This window comes from Eucyclogobius newberryi, unplaced genomic scaffold, assembly GCF_026437365.1.
Source record: "Eucyclogobius newberryi isolate DKJ021-1_F unplaced genomic scaffold, fEucNew1.0.hap1 SCAF_22, whole genome shotgun sequence".
Lineage (NCBI taxonomy): Eukaryota > Metazoa > Chordata > Actinopteri > Gobiiformes > Gobiidae > Eucyclogobius > Eucyclogobius newberryi.
Genome location: NW_027315857.1, coordinates 11,499,457 through 11,518,037, shown reverse-complemented (window position 1 = coordinate 11,518,037; position 18,581 = coordinate 11,499,457). Strand labels below are relative to the sequence as shown.

The 18,581-nt window shown below is 40.3% G+C and overlaps 1 protein-coding gene across 9 annotated transcripts in view; it reads right to left on the bottom strand.

Annotated features, from left to right (window-relative positions):
* The window catches only part of ehbp1l1a (EH domain binding protein 1-like 1a), a 30,895-nt gene that overhangs the window by 5,575 nt on the left and 6,739 nt on the right, over positions 1 to 18,581 (bottom strand). For 2 of the 9 annotated variants that reach the window (XM_072459072.1, XM_072459073.1), the window contains exons 3-22: positions 17,950 to 18,045; positions 17,819 to 17,872; positions 15,852 to 16,030; positions 15,599 to 15,741; positions 15,344 to 15,412; positions 14,707 to 14,904; positions 13,951 to 14,133; positions 13,159 to 13,368; positions 12,924 to 13,067; positions 12,097 to 12,252; positions 11,737 to 11,787; positions 11,376 to 11,439; positions 10,254 to 10,631; positions 7,320 to 10,163; positions 7,177 to 7,242; positions 3,673 to 6,632; positions 3,533 to 3,581; positions 3,228 to 3,392; positions 1,990 to 2,499; positions 126 to 1,640 (exon numbers count right to left, since the gene is read on the bottom strand). In XM_072459072.1, coding sequence (XP_072315173.1) covers positions 126 to 1,640; positions 1,990 to 2,499; positions 3,228 to 3,392; positions 3,533 to 3,581; positions 3,673 to 6,632; positions 7,177 to 7,242; positions 7,320 to 10,163; positions 10,254 to 10,631; positions 11,376 to 11,439; positions 11,737 to 11,787; positions 12,097 to 12,252; positions 12,924 to 13,067; positions 13,159 to 13,368; positions 13,951 to 14,133; positions 14,707 to 14,904; positions 15,344 to 15,412; positions 15,599 to 15,741; positions 15,852 to 16,030; positions 17,819 to 17,872; positions 17,950 to 18,045 — 10,034 coding nt within the window. Of the gene's footprint in view, positions 1 to 125; positions 1,641 to 1,989; positions 2,500 to 3,227; positions 3,393 to 3,532; positions 3,582 to 3,672; positions 6,633 to 7,176; positions 7,243 to 7,319; positions 10,164 to 10,253; positions 10,632 to 11,375; positions 11,440 to 11,736; positions 11,788 to 12,096; positions 12,253 to 12,923; positions 13,068 to 13,158; positions 13,369 to 13,950; positions 14,134 to 14,706; positions 14,905 to 15,343; positions 15,413 to 15,592; positions 15,742 to 15,851; positions 16,031 to 17,818; positions 17,873 to 17,949; positions 18,046 to 18,581 lie in introns of all 9 variants that reach the window. The other 7 variants (XM_072459074.1, XM_072459079.1, XM_072459075.1 and 4 more) reach the window with 7 other exon arrangements.

Below are 18,581 nucleotides of genomic sequence, written 5' to 3'. Positions count from 1 at the left end.
CACAAGTCACACCTAACACCATGCCACCTAGTATGGAAAGGGTTAAAAGGTTAGAATAAAGATGAGAATTGTTTGGACACAGTGTTTGGACACACCACCACACCCCTGTTAGACGATGACCTCACCTGTCCTCCTCTACACAACCAGTCGCCACATCTACAGCCTCAAAGCCACTCTCCAAGTCTTCTGTCTTGGCTTCTACCATTATAACGTCACTGTTTTTGCCATCATCCACATGGAGCCAATCGTCCTGAGCTGACGAGACAGTAGAAATAGATCTGGAGAGCTCTTGAGCGTCTTCAGTGTCCTCCGGAAGCACTGCTCGAGAATCTGTTGTCACACCTTGCTTATCTGTAAATGTCCAACTTCTGATCATCTCCTCCGTATCCTCAGCGCTGCCTGTCCGGATGAACACGATATCGGACGTAATGTCATCCTCTCTTGGGATTTCAAAACCTACTTCCGATATCACACTGGACTCTAGAGAAACTGGACCGTCAGAGGTTTCTTTGCTAATTTGGGATGCATCGTCCATGTTAGCTTGACCGTTCTCTGTGGACTTTGTGTCTTCCGGTTCAGGGCCACTGTCTGCTGCAAAGGAGGCACTGAGACGTTTCTTTTTCTCCCGTGGCATCGGGACTGGTAAGGACAACATTTCAACTGGTTGCAGAGTTTCACTGGAAGAGTCGCTAATCTTTATGTGAGAAGTTGCTGTTTGGTCTGACTTTGGTACGGGCACGTGTAACGCATCATCTTGCAGGGGACTTTCACAGCAGGCGCTATCAGTCAATGCTTCAGAGGAGGTTTCATCTGGGAAGGAAGCACTGAAACGTTTCTTTACTCTTGGTTTAGGTTTGGGAAGTAAGCTTGAGGGATCTTGCTTGTTCCGTAAGCGTACAGTGGGTGCATCCAAAGTACTAGTTGTGGTAGACTCCTCTGTGGGAAGAGATGTTTTCTTGTTGTACACACTTTTTTCCTGGGACTTTTGTTGTATTGTTGTCTCTGTAGCTTTCAAGTCATCCAAACGTTTCTTTACTCTGGGTCGCGCGACAGGTATTGACTGCTTAATCACTGGTTTATCCTCCAACTTTGTTTCAACAGAAGTGCTGTCAATAACTTTCTCTATTACAACCTTTTCTTCAGCTTTAACCTCTTCTTGAACACTCTGTTCTACACTTTTCTTGGTGGCATCCTTCTTGCCAGGTTTTCTCAGTGGCAATTTCTTTCCTTTGAGAGAAATTCCAATCTTTTTAATAAGTGAGACAGGCTCTTTTTTCTCAACTTGAGACTGCTCTTGCTCGGGTGCAGAGCCCGTAAGTTCATAAGCCGGCCCTGCGTACGTCACTGGAGAATTGGATTCCGTTTCAGAAAGCTGCTTATTTACTGATACAGTTTCCTTGGGTACAAATTGGGTATTCATTTCTTTTACTTTATGTCCAACATCTTTCTGGCCATCATTTGCAGCTATCATACTTCCTTCTTTCTTTTTGGGCCGAACTGGGGAAAACACTTTAGTTTGATCACTTTTTTTCTTCGGTAACTTCAAAATTCTTTTTTTAGATTTTTTGTCTTTTGTTCCAACTTCATTGATCTTTTCATCATCTGGCGCTGACTGAAGAGCAGTTTCACTTTGTTGCAGGCTTTAGGACAAAAAAAAGATAAGCTTCAGAATTGAATAGTTCTTACACATCATTCAGTCTGTGAAATTAAAACAAAGCTACTCCTAAACAAAGCTACTCTAAAACACAATCACAATACGCTTTTCCCAGTCACGTACATTTAGGAAAGACACAAAATAATGTTATATTTTATACTGCAGCAAGTCACAAACCTACACCACTACCCTTCCCACAGCGGCAACAAAGAATTATTTTGTAAAACTTCACAAGCAATCATTGTATTTGGCCTTGCTTTCTTCACAAACATCACAAAGAGGCACTGAGTAGTGACAGACGCTCACACCATGCAGCATTTCCATGGTGCACTCACCCAGTGTCCAGCTCAGTGCAGGTTAACACTGTTTTAACATCGTCCTGTTCTGCCTCAGTCAGCTGCTGTACTAACCATCCTTCACTCTTCTCCAAATTGCCAACTGATTCCTGCCCGATGACGAGTGACACTTCGTTAGCTTCTTCTACCTTCTCAATCTTTTTCTCATTGTCTTCAGAATTCTCATTTGGTATATCTTCAGCGGTGAGCGGTGGCCATTTCTTGAATCTTGCCCAAACAGGAAAACCATCATCTTGCGTGGCTAAAGGGACAGAACATGACCGCTTATCGAGCAAGTCCCACGAGGTTGGCGGAGTACCTCCTCCTTTATTATCAGTGTTCATAAACTGCCTCTCTGAAGAAACTCTTGGCATGACATTGATTTTGTTATGAGCAGGAGGAACGGTCCTGTCCTGTAGGCTCACAGATGAGGTGGTCTTCGAATGCTGGTGATCCTCGGCTAAAGTAGAGGTACTAGGTGGGCCCAACATAGTGGCTACCGAGTCATAACTATGAGAAATGGAAATTAGGTTAAGTGGATGATATTAAAATCCATGCAAACAGTGATTTTTACTTTAATAACTGATGATTGAATAATAATTAACTTGTTTTGACTTTATTCGGCTGGATTGAGTGTTTTCGTCGTGTCGTTGCGATGTGTCTTGGCTCTGAGTCCCCCGGCCCCGCCTCCCGGCTCCGGCCCCGCCCCCCGGCCGGCGCCGTACCGCGTTTACACAAAGGAGGAACTCATGAAACAGTCGTCTTACCCGGAGATCGTCACGTTATCCCGTCGCAATACTGACCTAACCTAATACTGATGTGCAATTCTGTCGTATGTGCAATTGCTGTTGGAATTCATGTGCAATTCATGTGCAATTACTGTGAAATTCATGTGCTGTCGTGACACATATTCATGTGCAATTACTGTCGGGATCACATGCAATGGTATTTATGTATTTATTTGTCTATGGGAGTTTTTATTTATTTATAGGAGATCTTCTACTGAAAGTGTTTTTCAGACTTCCTATAAGTGATCTGTTCTTCTGTATCTACCTCTGGATCTACCTGCGTTGCACCAATGAAATTTCCCCATGTGGGACAATAAAGGAATATCTTATCTTATCTTATAATTGAAATACTGTTTGTTGGTGACTGTAGATCCAAACATGCAATTCAGTTTTTTGGATTCTTCTATAAACATGGACTCATTATGAGTCTTCATGCAGCATTTTACTTACCCTTTCTGAAAAACATCTACAATTGACTTAAGAAGATGGGGGGAGGTTTCCTGCTTCTCTGACATTGTCCCCTCTGCTTCCAATACTTCCCAACCCAGCGGTTCTGACATATCAAATGAGTCTTTCTTTGTCTCTGTCATCTCAAGCTTTTCTTTTTCAGTTTCACTGGAAATCCAAATAATAAAAGTATTAGCTACAACTCTGACATAGAACTACTCTGATTTCCATGCACTATAATGCTGAACATTAGATGTATGTTATGCAAGCAACCCCACAGCAACTCCACCAACACATTTCTGACTTACCCAGTCTGTTTTACTAGGTCATGAACTGTACCCGCCACATTTTTTACATCTGTTATATATAAAAGATTTAAAAAAAAAAAAATCAAGAGGGGATTGAAATGCTAAATGTGTTGCATGGTGATCTCAGCATGCTTTCTTACCAGATGACTCTTTTGTGTTGAGGATGGGAACAGGGGATAAGGGAACATCAGAGTTGATAAAAACAAACGTTTGGGCAGTACCTAACTCCTTTGAAATCTCATTGTTTGGTATTAAACAAGGTGATTTTGTAAATTGTTCAGTATTGTCAGTGGCAGGTTGTTGGAGATTGTGATCATTGTCCCTGTCTGATGTTGTATTAATGTTTGTTTCTTTAGATTTAGATGGAATTGCAGGTGATTCTCCTGAAGAAACAGCATGACTGGAGAGAGATGTCCCAGATATAGTCAGTTCCGTTTTCTTTTTTGAAGGTGTAATATATGTTTCCTGTGAGCTTTCTTTGACAGGTTTCAGAGTTTCTATGAAATTACAAGTAACCAAAATCTCTTCTTCTGGAATTGATTGTTGTAAGACCTTTCCAGTAATAATAGATGCATCATCTTCATTATTCTTCCTGGCATCAGGCAAACGCATATCTTGTTCTGACAGAGAGCCCTCACAAGCTGGGACTTGAGTGGTTGGGACATCACACAGTTCTTCAAGTATATGAGCAATCTTGGCATCTTTCTCAACGTCACTGAACTGCAAAATACTGGGAAACCCAGGGACTTTAGCCAGTTGAGGACACAATGGTGCCAGATTCCTGGCATGCTCATTTCCTTCTAGTTTAGGTTCATGTTTTATAGTACACACTTTTCGATCATACTGTTTGTCAAAGAGCTGGTTCTGGTTTGGCAGAAAAGCTGAAGCTGGACAATCTGTGTTAAACATCCTTGCTGATGGAAAACCGGGCAAACATGAGACACAAGGCACGCATGCATGAAGACTCACTATGCTGTAGGGTCTGTTAAGAACTGGAGCAGATGGAAAGCCCAACACCCGGGCCTCTTTTGGGCAAGACAGAACCATCTTAACCATACTTTGTGCTTTGAGGGTTCCTGGGTGGGTGGGTCCAGCATGTAAAATAGTATTTTTTGCGACCTTATGGGAACTATTCCAAAATGGTTTTGCATGCATGGCCCAATCTGCACTTGGTGAATATGTGAGAGAGGCAAATCCTTGCAGAACTGAATCACGGGGACAACATGGCACCAGACGAGTGTTTTTAGATTCAGTGGTAGTACGAGGAGGACATCCAAAGATCCTGGAAGCGTCAGGACAACATGGCGCTAATGACCACATCGTACTTGATATTTTCTCGTAATTTTTTGGAATATCCTCAACAATAGCAATCTTTTCAGTCCTTTCCCGTTTGGCTAACAAGTCACCAGCAATCCAGTCGAAATTTGAATAACCTTGAAGAGAAGGAAACCCAGGAATCCTTGACAGTTTAGGGCATAAAGGTACAAGACCACTCATGTTGTATCGGGGGACTGATGGGAAGCCTGGATTTCTAGCTGCTCTTGGGCAGGAAGGAACCAGAGAAATATTGTCATCTGATTTGCTTAAATTAAATGCCCAGTTTGTAATTGCAAACTCAACATTCCTCTGTGCTTTTTGGATTAACATGCTTTTGGAGTTAACCATTTGATCTGTAATTTCCTCTTGGATTGATGGGAATCCGGGAATTGCAACTTGGGGGTATGAAGGAAGAAGGCTGGTTGCACTTGCCCCATAATAGGCAACTTGTGGATTAGAAGTAGAAGGGAAACCTGGACAGCCTGGTACTTTTGGACAAGATGGTGTGAGACATACCATTCCTTTCATTGCTCTTGTGTCAAATGTGCTGAATCGCGTTGCTCGGACCTCTGTTAATTCAGGTGCCAACACTTCTTCTTTCTTTTGAGCCCACTCTTTAGCATCAGGACCGGATATAAACCCTGGTATTTGAGACAATTTACAGTGTGGATTTGATAGACTTGATATGACTCTTTGAGGACGAGATGGGCATCCATAAATGTTAGACTGTTTTGGACAACTTTCTGCAAGGCGAGTCATTCCATCCATGTCTTTGTACAGTTCCTTCATTTCTAATAATGGTGCAGGTGGTGTTTTTAAGCTCTTTTCCAAAATTAAACACTGAATCATTTCCCAATTTTTCCAATCGGACTTCTGGAGGGATGGAAACCCAGCTATCGATGCAACAATTGGGCATGAAGGACTTAGGTTTATCCCAGTAGAACCATAAAGAATTACCACAGACTCTGAACCAGATGGGAACCCAGGAATAGTGGCAAATGTGGGCCAAGTGGGGGCGAGTTTTGACATAGCTTTCATATCATCGCTAAAATGTATGTCTTTGATTGGGGTCATTTTAGATTTGAGGAGTCTTGCACCTGATTGTTTGAAACAGGTTGACCAAGTTTGCTTCTCTGGTTGAAACATGGATGGAATACCTTTAATAGAAGAGTTTAAAGGGCAGGTGCTCACAAGTCTAGCCATAGTTGATTCATTGCATTGAAACACTTTGAAACACTGCTGTTTAAGACCAAGTGGTTCCATGCTATTAATATGTTTGAGATTGTCTTTGTTTTTTAATGACATTGTCCCTATAACGAGCTCCTTTTCAGCGTGTTTTGCATCATCTTCCAGTGCAAAAGTGGTTCCTTCAAGCTGTTTTGTGTAATTTTGCTTTTTCAGTTCATCTGCATCTGTCCATACCTCTGCAGACTCTTTATCACATTCAAGACATTCATTCTGGAGTACCATTAATACATCTTCTGCATCATTGTTAAGTTGCTTTCCATCAAATGTTTGTGAAGATTCTAAAGAGGTCTCCAGTGAACCTTGAGGATCTTTCTTAAAGACGTCAATCTTTTCTCTGGCTGACTTTTCAGTAGTTTGTTTCAAGACTGTTTTGGGAAGTTCCTCCCACTTTATAGAGTTTCCTGAAGGACAATTCTCTGTAGATGATTTTGGTAACTCCTCCCACACAATAGTACTCTCTCTGAAAGGTTTGACCAAATGTTGTTCACCATCAGTCACATTACAAGGGTGTTGTAATGAAACCACAGGTTCATATCTAAAGAAAGGGTAAAAAACAGAAAACATAAAATGAGGAGGCTTCAATTCTGACAGTTGAATGAGCTCAGTCAGTACAGCAAGTTCACTTCCAAATATGCACATGGTGTTTGTTGAAGCTGTGTGTTAAAGCTCAAAAGGCCAGAGAGATCACACAATGCAAATGTTAATACCGCTCTTTTAAATTGTTAACCTGAGCCAGAAATTCAAACATTCAAACAAAATATTTTGCAATATAGTCATTAAGGTAAATTGATATACCGATAGTATAAATGGCAATCTTAAACATATTAACACAAAGCAAGCCACATGCTCTGAAGTAAATTCTGTAATAGACATTCTTTTTGCCTAACTTCTCATCTATCTCATCTATCCAACTCCTTCCACTACCATGCCATGAGCATCTGGGTTCTGCCCTGATTTATGAAACAAGACTGGGAATCCAAACAAACAAACAAATAAATAAACAACTGTTTGTTTATGCGTTTTGGTTAACTTTTTGCAAATGCATTGTCAGCCCATGGGATCACAACCAAGCAACCCACCTTTCCCTAACACTCAACAATATTGGTATTTCAGGAACTGTGTGCCACATTCTGCACGGCAAACCTCTGAAACAAAAGCAGACATTTTTGAAAAACCTGTAATGTTCAAGATCGATAACAATAATACTATGCCTGACACTCACCGAAATTCTAGGGTCACGTCATCAACATATTTTGATTTCCACACAACTTCATTTTTGATTAAAGTTGGATTGTTTAGGCCCCCTTCTTCCATTTGTTCTCTTACTAAACTGTCAGACGAAGTTGGCACATCAATATCGATTTTATTGTCAGGGGATAGGACTGCTGGCATAATGGTTTCTGCTTCCAATCCAACATTTGGAAGGGTTCCTGGTTGATTTCCACTTGATTCTAGTCGAGAAAATATTTTGAGGGGCCAGATTTGTTCAGAAAGATGACCCTGGATTGATGGTAATCCAAAAATGGTTGATTTATTTGGACAAGATGGGACCATATTAACATTAAAATATTCTTTAGATGGAACAGACACACTGTCTGAAACAAAAAGAATCATAGCTTTCAGAGGTTTGACTGAAACAATATAATCATTCAACTCTCTAAAGAGAGAACTGTGACTGTCTATGTGTGGACAATATTCTCTGGAAGGAAACCCAATGACAGTTGATTGTCTTGGACATGATGGCAGCCACTGGCCCATGTGAGAGCTTTGGTTGGAGCTACAAGGTTTTGGGGGATGCAGGGCTGATGGAAACCCAGCAGAGAGTGCTTTTGTCGGACATGATGGAAGGATTCTCAACATTAATGATTTGTCCTTATGTGACATTTCCCTGTTTGGAGGATGAATGATAGAAATCCTTTTCAGAGAATTTTCCCAGATCAAATTTTTGCTCATATTCCAACAATCATAGGTTTTCTGTGATTTTGAGGGAAGACCTGGAATTGAACCATGCTCAGGGAATGTTTCTAATGATTTGAATACTTCTGGTGATTTTGTTATCAAACGTGGTACTGACGTTTGACATCCCTTTGAGGGAAATCCATAAATATTTGACTCTTTCGGACAAGGTGGTAACATTGATACCATAATTTTACCAAATAACTTTCCAGTGGAATATGGCTTCAGATCAGATATAGTCCATGGCCTTCTTATCGGCTTTTCATAAATTGAACTTGTATTGGTGATCCAATTGTCAGAGCCTTTGTATAATATTGAGGGTGTTCCAAAAACGTGTGAATATGTAGGACAGGTATGCAGCAGACACACTATACTTGGGATTTGCTCCAAAACCTGACCAGACAGAGATGGAAAGCCGGGCAAACATGGTGTTTCTTTACAGCTGGGCTTCATACATGTAATATTGAAGGTCCTATTATCACTACTATCCTTTGCTACATCTGTGAAATATGTTGGTTGTAGCACTAACTCCATTTTCTTTGGGGAAGTCTGGAAATGTGTGTTTTTGCAAATAAACCATTCCTTCTGAAATGATTCACAAAGCCTATTTGAAGGAAATCCTTGAATAGCACTTTGTTTAGGACATGATGGCATTGAATTAACCATACTAAGCTTTTGGCATAGAGCAGAAGGTAAACCAAATATTGTGCTTTTTGGGGGGCAGCTTGGCAACATATTGGTAATTCCTCTGAGCATACTTTTATCTGCAGCATGCCATTGGAGGATACAAGGCTGAGATGGTTTCTTCTGTCTTTTGTAATTAAGAGATTGCAATGCATGCCAGTCCTTATATATCAAATTATCATTGTGAATACTTGCTTGAGTTTTGGATGGAAACCCAGCAATTGATTTTTTTGATGAGCAACTGGGCAAAATCTCCACCATACTTGGAAAATCCCTCTCTAGGTAATCAATAATTATATTTTTTTCACAAGGAACTGGAGGAGGAGTTTCAGATGCAGAGGGACAAGATGGGAGCAAGTTTACCATTTGGTTTAGACATACATCATTTTCTTGTGTTTCTTGCTCTAGGAAAAAATCACACCAATTTTTCTTTTGAGGCACCAATTCCTGTTGAAAAAGTGAATTGTATGTGTCTGTTTGACTTTGTCTGGATGGCTTGCCTATGATATTGGTTTGACCTGAGCATGTAGGGTATGGACTGGTCATAGTTGGACTTTTTGGCGAAATATGCTGCCCAGCTGAGGGGAACCCAGGTACACTTGCCATTTTAGAACATGTTGGCAAAAGGCAAACCATGACTGCTGTCATCTTGGGGTCAATGTTGTAATGGACATGATCAGAAAATATCTGCTTTTTTGTCCATGGTTTCTTCCACAGAATGCATTCCTCCAAGCTATGTGTTTTATATTCAGTGTATGAACCCAAAGATGGTAATCCTGGAATGGTGGAAACTTTAGGGCATGTCCTCAAAAGACAGACTCTACTTGGCTTCAAAGCAGATGGAAAGCCAGGAATGCTCGCAGACCTTGCACAAGATGGAGTCATTGCAACCATTTTTGGAAAACCTTCGCTAGCAATGTCCAGCGTGTCCAGATTGTGTGATTGCAACAGTATAGGTGTTCTTTTACTGGGTAACTTTGTGAACAACTGCTTATTATCGTCAGACCAAGTGATAATCGACACCTGGAGCAATGTTGGCATCCCAGGGACAATGGATGTTTGAGGACAACTTCTAAGCATCTTAGTTGGTGTTTCTTCACAGATCCGTTCTTGCTTTGTTACTGTCTGGATGTGACAAACAGATCTCTCCTTTGGAATCAGCGGCCCAAGCTTCACTTTAGAAATAAATAAATCCTCCATAGTGACTTCACTTCTTGACTTTGATGGAGACCCATGATCCAGTTTCAAATGGGTCTCTTGACTACAGGTCAGGCTGGATAAGGTATCTTTGGATTCAGCCAATTTGGTCTCAGCAGTTGTTGTCCTGGTTTGTAATTTGCCACTAGGCTTACTGTTGGTTAAATTTGCATCCCCAAGTATTAAATGACTAGAGTCTTCAAATGAAGGTATCAGAGCAGTCTTATTTCTAAAGGAGCAGAAAATACCACCAATTACTGTATAATTAAGGCAATGAGTCTACTCTAGTTTATCATGATTTAACAGACAGTAAACTTACCCCAAATCTCTTACATGGGTATCTGATTTTGTCACTCTTGTAGGGGTGTTTTTTGGAAAATTCAGTGATACAATTGGGTTTAATCCTAAATTAGGTTTGGGTAGTGTGGGAGGAGCGCAGAGGCCCCCCTCTTCTAAAGATGGATTTACTCTGGGTATTGTCGATAAGTGACTTACTTTGTCCAGAGCTATATTATTGGGAGAAATTGTTGTACCATTAACATAGAGGTCTTGTTTTAGCAAAAGACTTTTAGGAGATGTCCTGGGTTTCCTGGATACTGATCGATCCTTTTGCATTTTGGTGATGTCTGCAAGGCTTGGTCCTGGGTCTAAAGATGTTCTGGGATTAGGAGGCAGGAGAGAGGCCATGTTTTGAGGTCTAAGGAATAAACAAAATCCAATATAAAGACAACATACATTTTAAAGTATACTAAAGCAAGATATCAATGTAGTTGATTGGGGTAGAAGCTTTTCACTATTAGTTTGTACACATTTTTTTGCAAACCATTTACCAACAGATCACCACAGATATTGACATTTAACATTTGAGCATTGAAGAACAAAACCACAAACTCAAACACATTTAAAGTCAGCCAATAATATGAGACAACTACTAACTTATACACACGGCTCAATGCTAATTACTTAGTACACATTCTGGATATTCTTTTCTTTACTTTTCCAACAAAGATCAGATCAGTTCACAGTCAACACCAGTGTTTATGAATGCAATGATACAACTAAGAAGCAGAAGAAGCAGATGCTGGCCTATAGTGACATTAACTACAAGCATCCCACAGTAGCACCAATTCTGCCTCGGTGTATCCCTTAGTCATTTATATACAGTTCAAAAGGCTGCTAACTGTAACCCAGGTCAGGGAAAAACATTTGGATTGAACTGTCAGTATGAATGAGCACTAACTGGAGAGCAGATTTATTGCTATTGTTAAATACCACATTGTAGCCACTACCCAAACATCACTCAAAACAGACTTTTGCTGTAACTCACATGTTAATAACAACCATTAGATTATCAAAAGGATCCAGCATGCCAAACAAAGCAAAAGCACACACGTTATCAAAATGAGCTTTCTTAAAAAAGTAGAAAGAAGTAAAGACTAACCCTGGTGAAGCTTTGAAAACGTCGACTCCAAAAGATATGACACCAGAGGTTTTGTGCTCAGCAGCTGAAAAACATGATAATAATGTATCACACACATACATTTGAGTAATCCTGCATTGTCCAACGTTAGAGTCGTGAGTAATGTCTGTTTTCAGCTATCTCCTATCACCACCCCCATCCGTGTACATAGCTGTAATTCTTTGGAAAAAACAAAACTGAGTTATACACATAGATATTAAGCCTCTTTAGATTAATATTGCATTTTAAAAACGTAAAAGGGACATCTATGGGTACTTGTATTGTAGAAAAAAGCATAATCTCTTCTTTAAATGATGAAGTGCAGGGGAGTGTTTATACTAACATGTAGAGAGTGTGTCCTCTTCATTCAGAGTGCTCAGCTGTCGGTGGACCTCTGAAAAATAAAAATTCTGTGAATTATTCTTCGATATATTCATTCTCAGTGTAGTAAAGTTATTGGAAAAGGCGCTCAGTCATTTGAAACATAATCCAGAAAAGCTGAGCCAGAAGTGAGAGTGAATGATCCTTTGGAAAGCAGCGTAACACGGCATGTATGTAAAATGTTTAACTCCCTCTGCAAATGGAATGCATGAAGAGTTGTGGGAGTGTACTTTCTGCAGCTGTGTACATTTGTGTATAATAGTTCTATGCTCCTCTAACATATCTGTGCCATCTATAATTGTTGATGATGTTACAGGTATACCTGCATCTTGGTCTTTGACAGAAGCTTTGACAAGAGCATGGGATAAGAGAGGCTGAGGGGGAAGCCCAGATACAGCGGAGGGGCTGCTCTGAGTCAATGTCTCTACTCGAGGGGGGATGGGAGGTCTCCAAGAAGGGACAAATCCAGAGGAGGAAGCTGACAGGACAGACACAGGATAGATCAGAATGATGGTGAAGGTAAGGATGGAGAATGGAAAAGAAACTGGGAAAAAGAATATGTTCTAGTCCCAACTTTTAAAGCAATGTACAATCACAAAAACAAATCAAAATCCATGCGAGTTGTAAAAGTATTTTACTTTATTTTGAACTGATATAGGACTAATATTGAATATTGGACTTGCTGCTGTGGCCAATAACTGATATTTGCCGATACTGATGTTTAGAAAATATATAGCAAGGACCACAAATCGATCTGAAGTTGTAGTAGAAGTAAAGATCACAAATAGTTTAATTTCTCTTCTCTTTCCATCCACTTTAAAAAGACAAATCTGATGCACTGAAGACAAACTGGGACTGACGCATGGGCCCACACAGACTGGGGCACCGGCAAAAAATATGATTGCCAAATATCTGCCCATTTTAAATTTTACAACATCAACCGATACCTGTGAAAGCCTTCTGATATAACGATACCGGAACCGATACATAACGGCCAATAAAATGTGGAAATTGTAAATATTTGTTATTTGACAAATCAAAATCTCAAAAGACAAATGTGAGTATTTCACACAGAACAGAGAATATTAGACCACAACAAAGCAAATGTTAAAAAGACGAAGAAAAGAGAGTCTAGAGACATAGTATTACATGTCGTGTCTATTTTCAGCTTTTTCTGCCCCACAGCGGTCTGTCCCGGGTCGTCAGCACACAAATGCAGAAACTTGGGGGAGAGACCGGGCTGTGAAAGGGGGGCTTGAGATTTAGGGGGCATCCATTCAGTCTGCCAAGGGGCTGGAGGAGAGAGCAGGAGTGACATGAAATAAATGAGCAATAATAATAATAACCATAGATAAAAGCACTCTCTTTTCTTTATGGGCTCTACCTGACTCAGGGGCAGAGGGCAGACTGGTGGGGCGAGTGAGGGCGCATCGAGTGTCCCCCACAGAGGAGCCCTGGGTTTTGGGCTTCTTGAGAACAGCTGGGGGTGGAGGTAAGTGAGGGATGTTTACAGGAGGAACTGATGAGGAAGAAGGGGGAGAGCAGAGGGAGGCGATGGAAGGAACGCTCTGAGTTCTCCAAGAAGTGGGATTAGCTGCAAGAGGGGGAGTCACACAGATGGGGTTAATGGAAATGAAACAGAAAACAAATAAACATACTGAATTTGGATTTAAAAAAGGGCTTTTTTACTTGAATTATAATTTAATTTGAATTATAATTTTATTTGAAAATAAACCGTGTTACAATTATCATAAATATGCTTGTTAAAATTCCGGTTGAGCCTGTTATTTATATTTATAGCTTTGAATCCATTAAAACCCTAATCAAAAACTTGATATAAAAGATTTAAAGAGATACTGAAATTTAGATAATATTGCAAGTATTGTTTTGAAGCTATGCAATATTTTCTTATAGTACGGTAAAAAAAAATGCAACAAAAAGAGCTGATTAAAAATAAAAAGGAAAAAGGTTATATTTTAGACTTCAGAAGGAGATATTTCTGCACTTTTGTGATTAATTTAGCTGAAATTGCACATTTGTCTGATAATGAAAGCGCTAAAAACAACTATCTTATCGAGCATTGTTATCAGGATACTCCAAAAAATATTGAACTATTCATTTTTTCTTCTTATCAATCACAATGGATTGAATAAATGTCCGTGTTGACGTGGGCTACCTGTTTGCGGGGGTTGAGAAAAGGTAGGCAGACGCAGGGATGGGTCAGAAGGAGCAGTGGACAGAGAAGAGCAGAGCAGAGTTTTGGGAGGAGTGGAGGAGGACAGACCCAGGACCTCCCAGTCCTCAGCAGGAGACCAGTCACAGTGGAAGCTGTGGGGCCTTTGTGGAGCGGGCCGAGGCACTAGAGAGTGAGAGAACGTTAGGAGGAAACAACAGAAGAGGAAACAACAGTGAAATGTATGAATGTAGCTCTTAATCTCCACAAAGCAAATTATTCCTGTGCAAGAATAATAGTTTCCTGAATGTCTCTCCCTTCTCTTCACCCCATTTCACAATTTTTCACAAAGTTCTGTCCAAACAAAGACCCAAAAATCTTTAAAACATACACAATAAATATGTCTTCATAATAAAAATGTATAAAAGCAACAATCAACCAGTCAATACATAAGTCTAGGGCTGCAGCGATGAATTGACTAATTGTGACTAGTCGACTGTAAAAAATAACAGTATTGTACTCTTTTGATCATCGTTATCTGGACTATACAGACTATAAAACACATTTAAAAATGCCTTTTTATAACAAAGACAGTTAAAAATAAATATTGAAAAATCCTGATTTGTATCAATAATACACTATATTTGTAAATATTCTCCATCTAAATACCTTCAGTCGCCATATTTCAACTAGTCGACTCCTATAATAATCTTTTGTGACAGCCCTAATGTAGTGACACATTCTTCTCCTGAGCGATACCTGAAGTGGCACCGGGCTGGAAGATGCGGGGCAGAGCGGGGGGATGAGCGCGGGTGAATGCGGGCAGTGAATAGTCATAGAGAGATGGTTTTGCTGCCTCGGGGCCGGTGGGTGAGATAGGGAGGGCCGAGGGGTGAGGGGGAGAGATTGGAGCTGAGATGATGGAGGAAAAGGATGGAGGAGTGCTCTGATCCACCTCTGGAGCCACACACACACACACACACACACACACACACACACACGAGAGGGACAACATGTTCGGAAATGAATGGAAAAAACACAAAGTACATTAGACAGAAAATGAGTCAGTGAAAGCATGGTAAAGTAATGCATATGTGATTAATTACCAGTTTGTTATGACTGGTGGAATAAGGCATGTATGAAAAAGGAATGAATGTATTTTTAAATGCCTCGACATCACTAAAACTTTGCTGATGGTAGACCAAAGTCTGCTTTCCATTGATTCTGGAAGTAAAGCATGATACTTCAGGTGATTCGTTTTACAGTTAAGTTTCTTTGTGGTCCATGAACAGCAACAACACCAGTTACAGTTGCAGGCTTAACATCTGAACACCGTCATCACTGCTGCGACTACAAACACTCCAGGAACTTGGAGTAAACGTCTGAAAATGGTTACCTGTAGAGCCTGGTTGAGTGATTGACCTCCAAGCCATATCATGAATTCTACTGACTGAGGAACCAGAGCCTGTTTAGTGGTGTAAGGATGGGAAGAGAAGAAAGAGGGACGAAAAGGAAGAAAGAAAGCAAAATTTACACAAGAGAAAAGATGACGGAGCAGAGCATAGAAAGGAGGGAGATATGTGAAGAAAAGTGTCCCTCTGTGTCTAGGGACAGGGGTTATTTGTCTGGCCTTAACGTCGCACACTCTCACCTGAAAACGAGATAGCGTGCGTGGATCCGTGGCTGAACTTTCGCTCCTCGCCCTCATCGTCGCTGTCGTTGAAGTCCTCTAGATTCCCAATGTCGCTCTGCTTCATGCTCATGAGGCTGGCCAGACTCTGCATGTCCTCATCCCTGCACAACGCAACACCACTTTTCTTTATGGGCTCTTTATATCTCCTTCTAGATCCACTTGTATTATTACTAAACAGAAAACAACATGGCAGACGTATAGTGGGACTTACGTGGCCTTGCCCTCCTTGAGAAAGACGCAGGAGAGGTTGAGTTTCAGCGTAGCCTCGACCACTTTCACAGAGAGAGGTTTGAGTGTGAGGGTGATGTCGTACTGGGCTGGAGTGGCGTTGGCGTATTTCTTCATGTTGACATCAGCAGAGGCGAGTATCTTTCTGCGGCCTTTACTCTCCTGGGATAGAAAATCAGACATACTGTAAGGCACAGTAATAGAAGTTGTTTTTGTAGTTGTTGTTGTTGCAGCAGTAGAAGTACAATTAGTACTATTTCCTCTAGTCATTGTAGTAGTAGTAGCACTAGTAAAAAAGCCAACAGATAGAAAAAAAAAATGGATGGATAAATAGAACTTAGTTGTTGTTAGAAGTAGAAATAGTTGTAGTAGTAGTAGTAGAAATAGTAGAACTATTAGCAGAAGTAGTAGTAGTTCTTATATCCTATTGTTGTGCTATTGTATTATTTTAAAAGCCCTAAACTGTAAGGCTGAGGCTGCCAGGGAACAAAAGGATAGACCAACCCAAGAATTAACCTCACAAGTAAACAAAGGCAGGCCAGGATTCAGTTATAATTCCGCCCTTAGGGCAGGACTAATCTTGCACAGAAGAGAGTGTAAATATTAGCTTCTCAAAACAGACTACCTTCAGATTGAAATATTTCTTTGGAATAGAATTCTCTATTTCAAAAACATTGTCCAGATGACCTTTGAAACCTTATCTACCACAGTCCATCCTGGATAAATGAGGGATACTACCCACTAGTAAAAGGAGTAGTAGTAGTAGTGGGGATGGTATATCGGCTATATTAGGCACCAAGATTTCTTCGGCACTTCCCCAGTCTCTATCTGCTCGTGACATCTTCATCTTCAGTGCATCAGACTTTTTGAACAAACTAATGAGTAAATATAGAAATAGGAGGTCAATTACTTTATGTAAACTTTACTATTTACCAGGGGGCGGGGCCAGGGCGGTATTTTGCTACCTTGCCAACCTTAACGCTGGCGTAAAGAGGCTGGACTTGGCCGCTGGAGTGGGATGGTGCCCCGTCCACATATGGTGATAGTGTTTGATCCAATGACTGAGAACTGTGGGATCCAAAGCACTTTCTGTGGGAGATGTTCATCATGGCCTCACAAACAGGCAAGAAGTGAGCAATAAGATTGTTTGATTTCCTGTTATAGTGTTCCCAAAATTAAACAAAATGTATTAATAAATAATCATTGAGCTGCAGCCTCGGAGCGTTGTTTCTTTATTTAATCCACCTTTATCTGTTTCAGCTGGTTCTTGATGCATCAGCTGAGCAGAAGTTTGTGCTTCAATTGGCTCTGATTGGCTAAATCAAACCAAATTACAATTACACATAAAACACTACATAAAATGTGATTGTATTCATTATTCTATAACTCATAATTTGTGTTATTCATGCCCGTGAAGGTTCTTTTATTATGACTCTCCATATGTGGAATGTAACATGACTCCAGTGCACTAGTTTTGAAGTTTATTAGTTACAATTCTGGCCATTACAATTCTGGCCATTCACAGAATGCACCAGACCACGCCCACGCTTACTTTACTCCACCTCATATTTTGGTATGATCCCTCCGGGGTCAAAATATGGCCATGTTGGATCTTTGGGTCTATTAGATTTAATGTACAGTGTTGTAATGTCAAGTTATGGGTCTGTTCTTGTCTAACCGAACGCTTCATGTTTTTACAGGCTTTAGGACAACAGACAAACTCCCACATATTTATCTTGAAGCTGCTGCTGAAACATTATATTATATGATTAATTATGCACTGTCCTAATTCAAATAAACACAGAAATATTAATTTACTAGTTATAGTAAATGATCAGAGAACGGGAATAACCTGCGCGACCTGGGTTACTCTGGACTTGGATTTAAAAAAAAGAAATAGTAGCAAAAGTAGTAGTTGTACCACTGTATAAGAGGATTTAATAGACTCACACTCTCAATGACAAACGTCCAGTCTTTGTCCTCAAACTCCTCGGCTGTAGGTTCCTGGTAATGAACAAAAAGGCATTAGCATCAAAACGTGACAGAAGATGAATAAAAGAGTGCATATTTATAGAACTTACTTTAAATAGAGTGACCGTGATGTCCAAACTCTCTGGGACCTGCCACATCACCAGGCCTCTGTACGGGTTTTTGATGCCAGGCTGCCAACTGTGGAGCTGGAAGAGGAAATAAGTTTAGTGAATAAGGCTTTTATGACAGGGAAACAAGCGAGACAAAGTGACGTAATGACATTTAAGTTTGGAAACACAAGCACAAGGCCTTGTAGTTCACATGTTTCTCACAAAGCGGTACAGGCAACGTCAGCTTGGTTTGAAGGATGTGAACACAGGTTTCACAGACAACTTTATTCATGCGTAAAATAAACAATAATTAATTATTTTGTGGATGTTGTGGACTTATTGGATATAATTTAGGCACATTTTTCAAAGTGGAAACAAGATAAAACACTTACATTACATTTTAACGTTACAAGGAAACGGCTGACACAAACTTCACCAATCAAGGACTGGACTGACAGTGTAATAGAGTAGATCAGACTTAACTGGGAAATGGACAGATTTGGACTAAACTTTGGACTAAATGGAACTTGACTGTTGGACTTATTGTGCCGTAATTTTATTCATGTTTGTCATATTAATTTTACCATTATTTTTAAAGGCGGTATGGACGATTTTTCGGCGATTTGAGAACG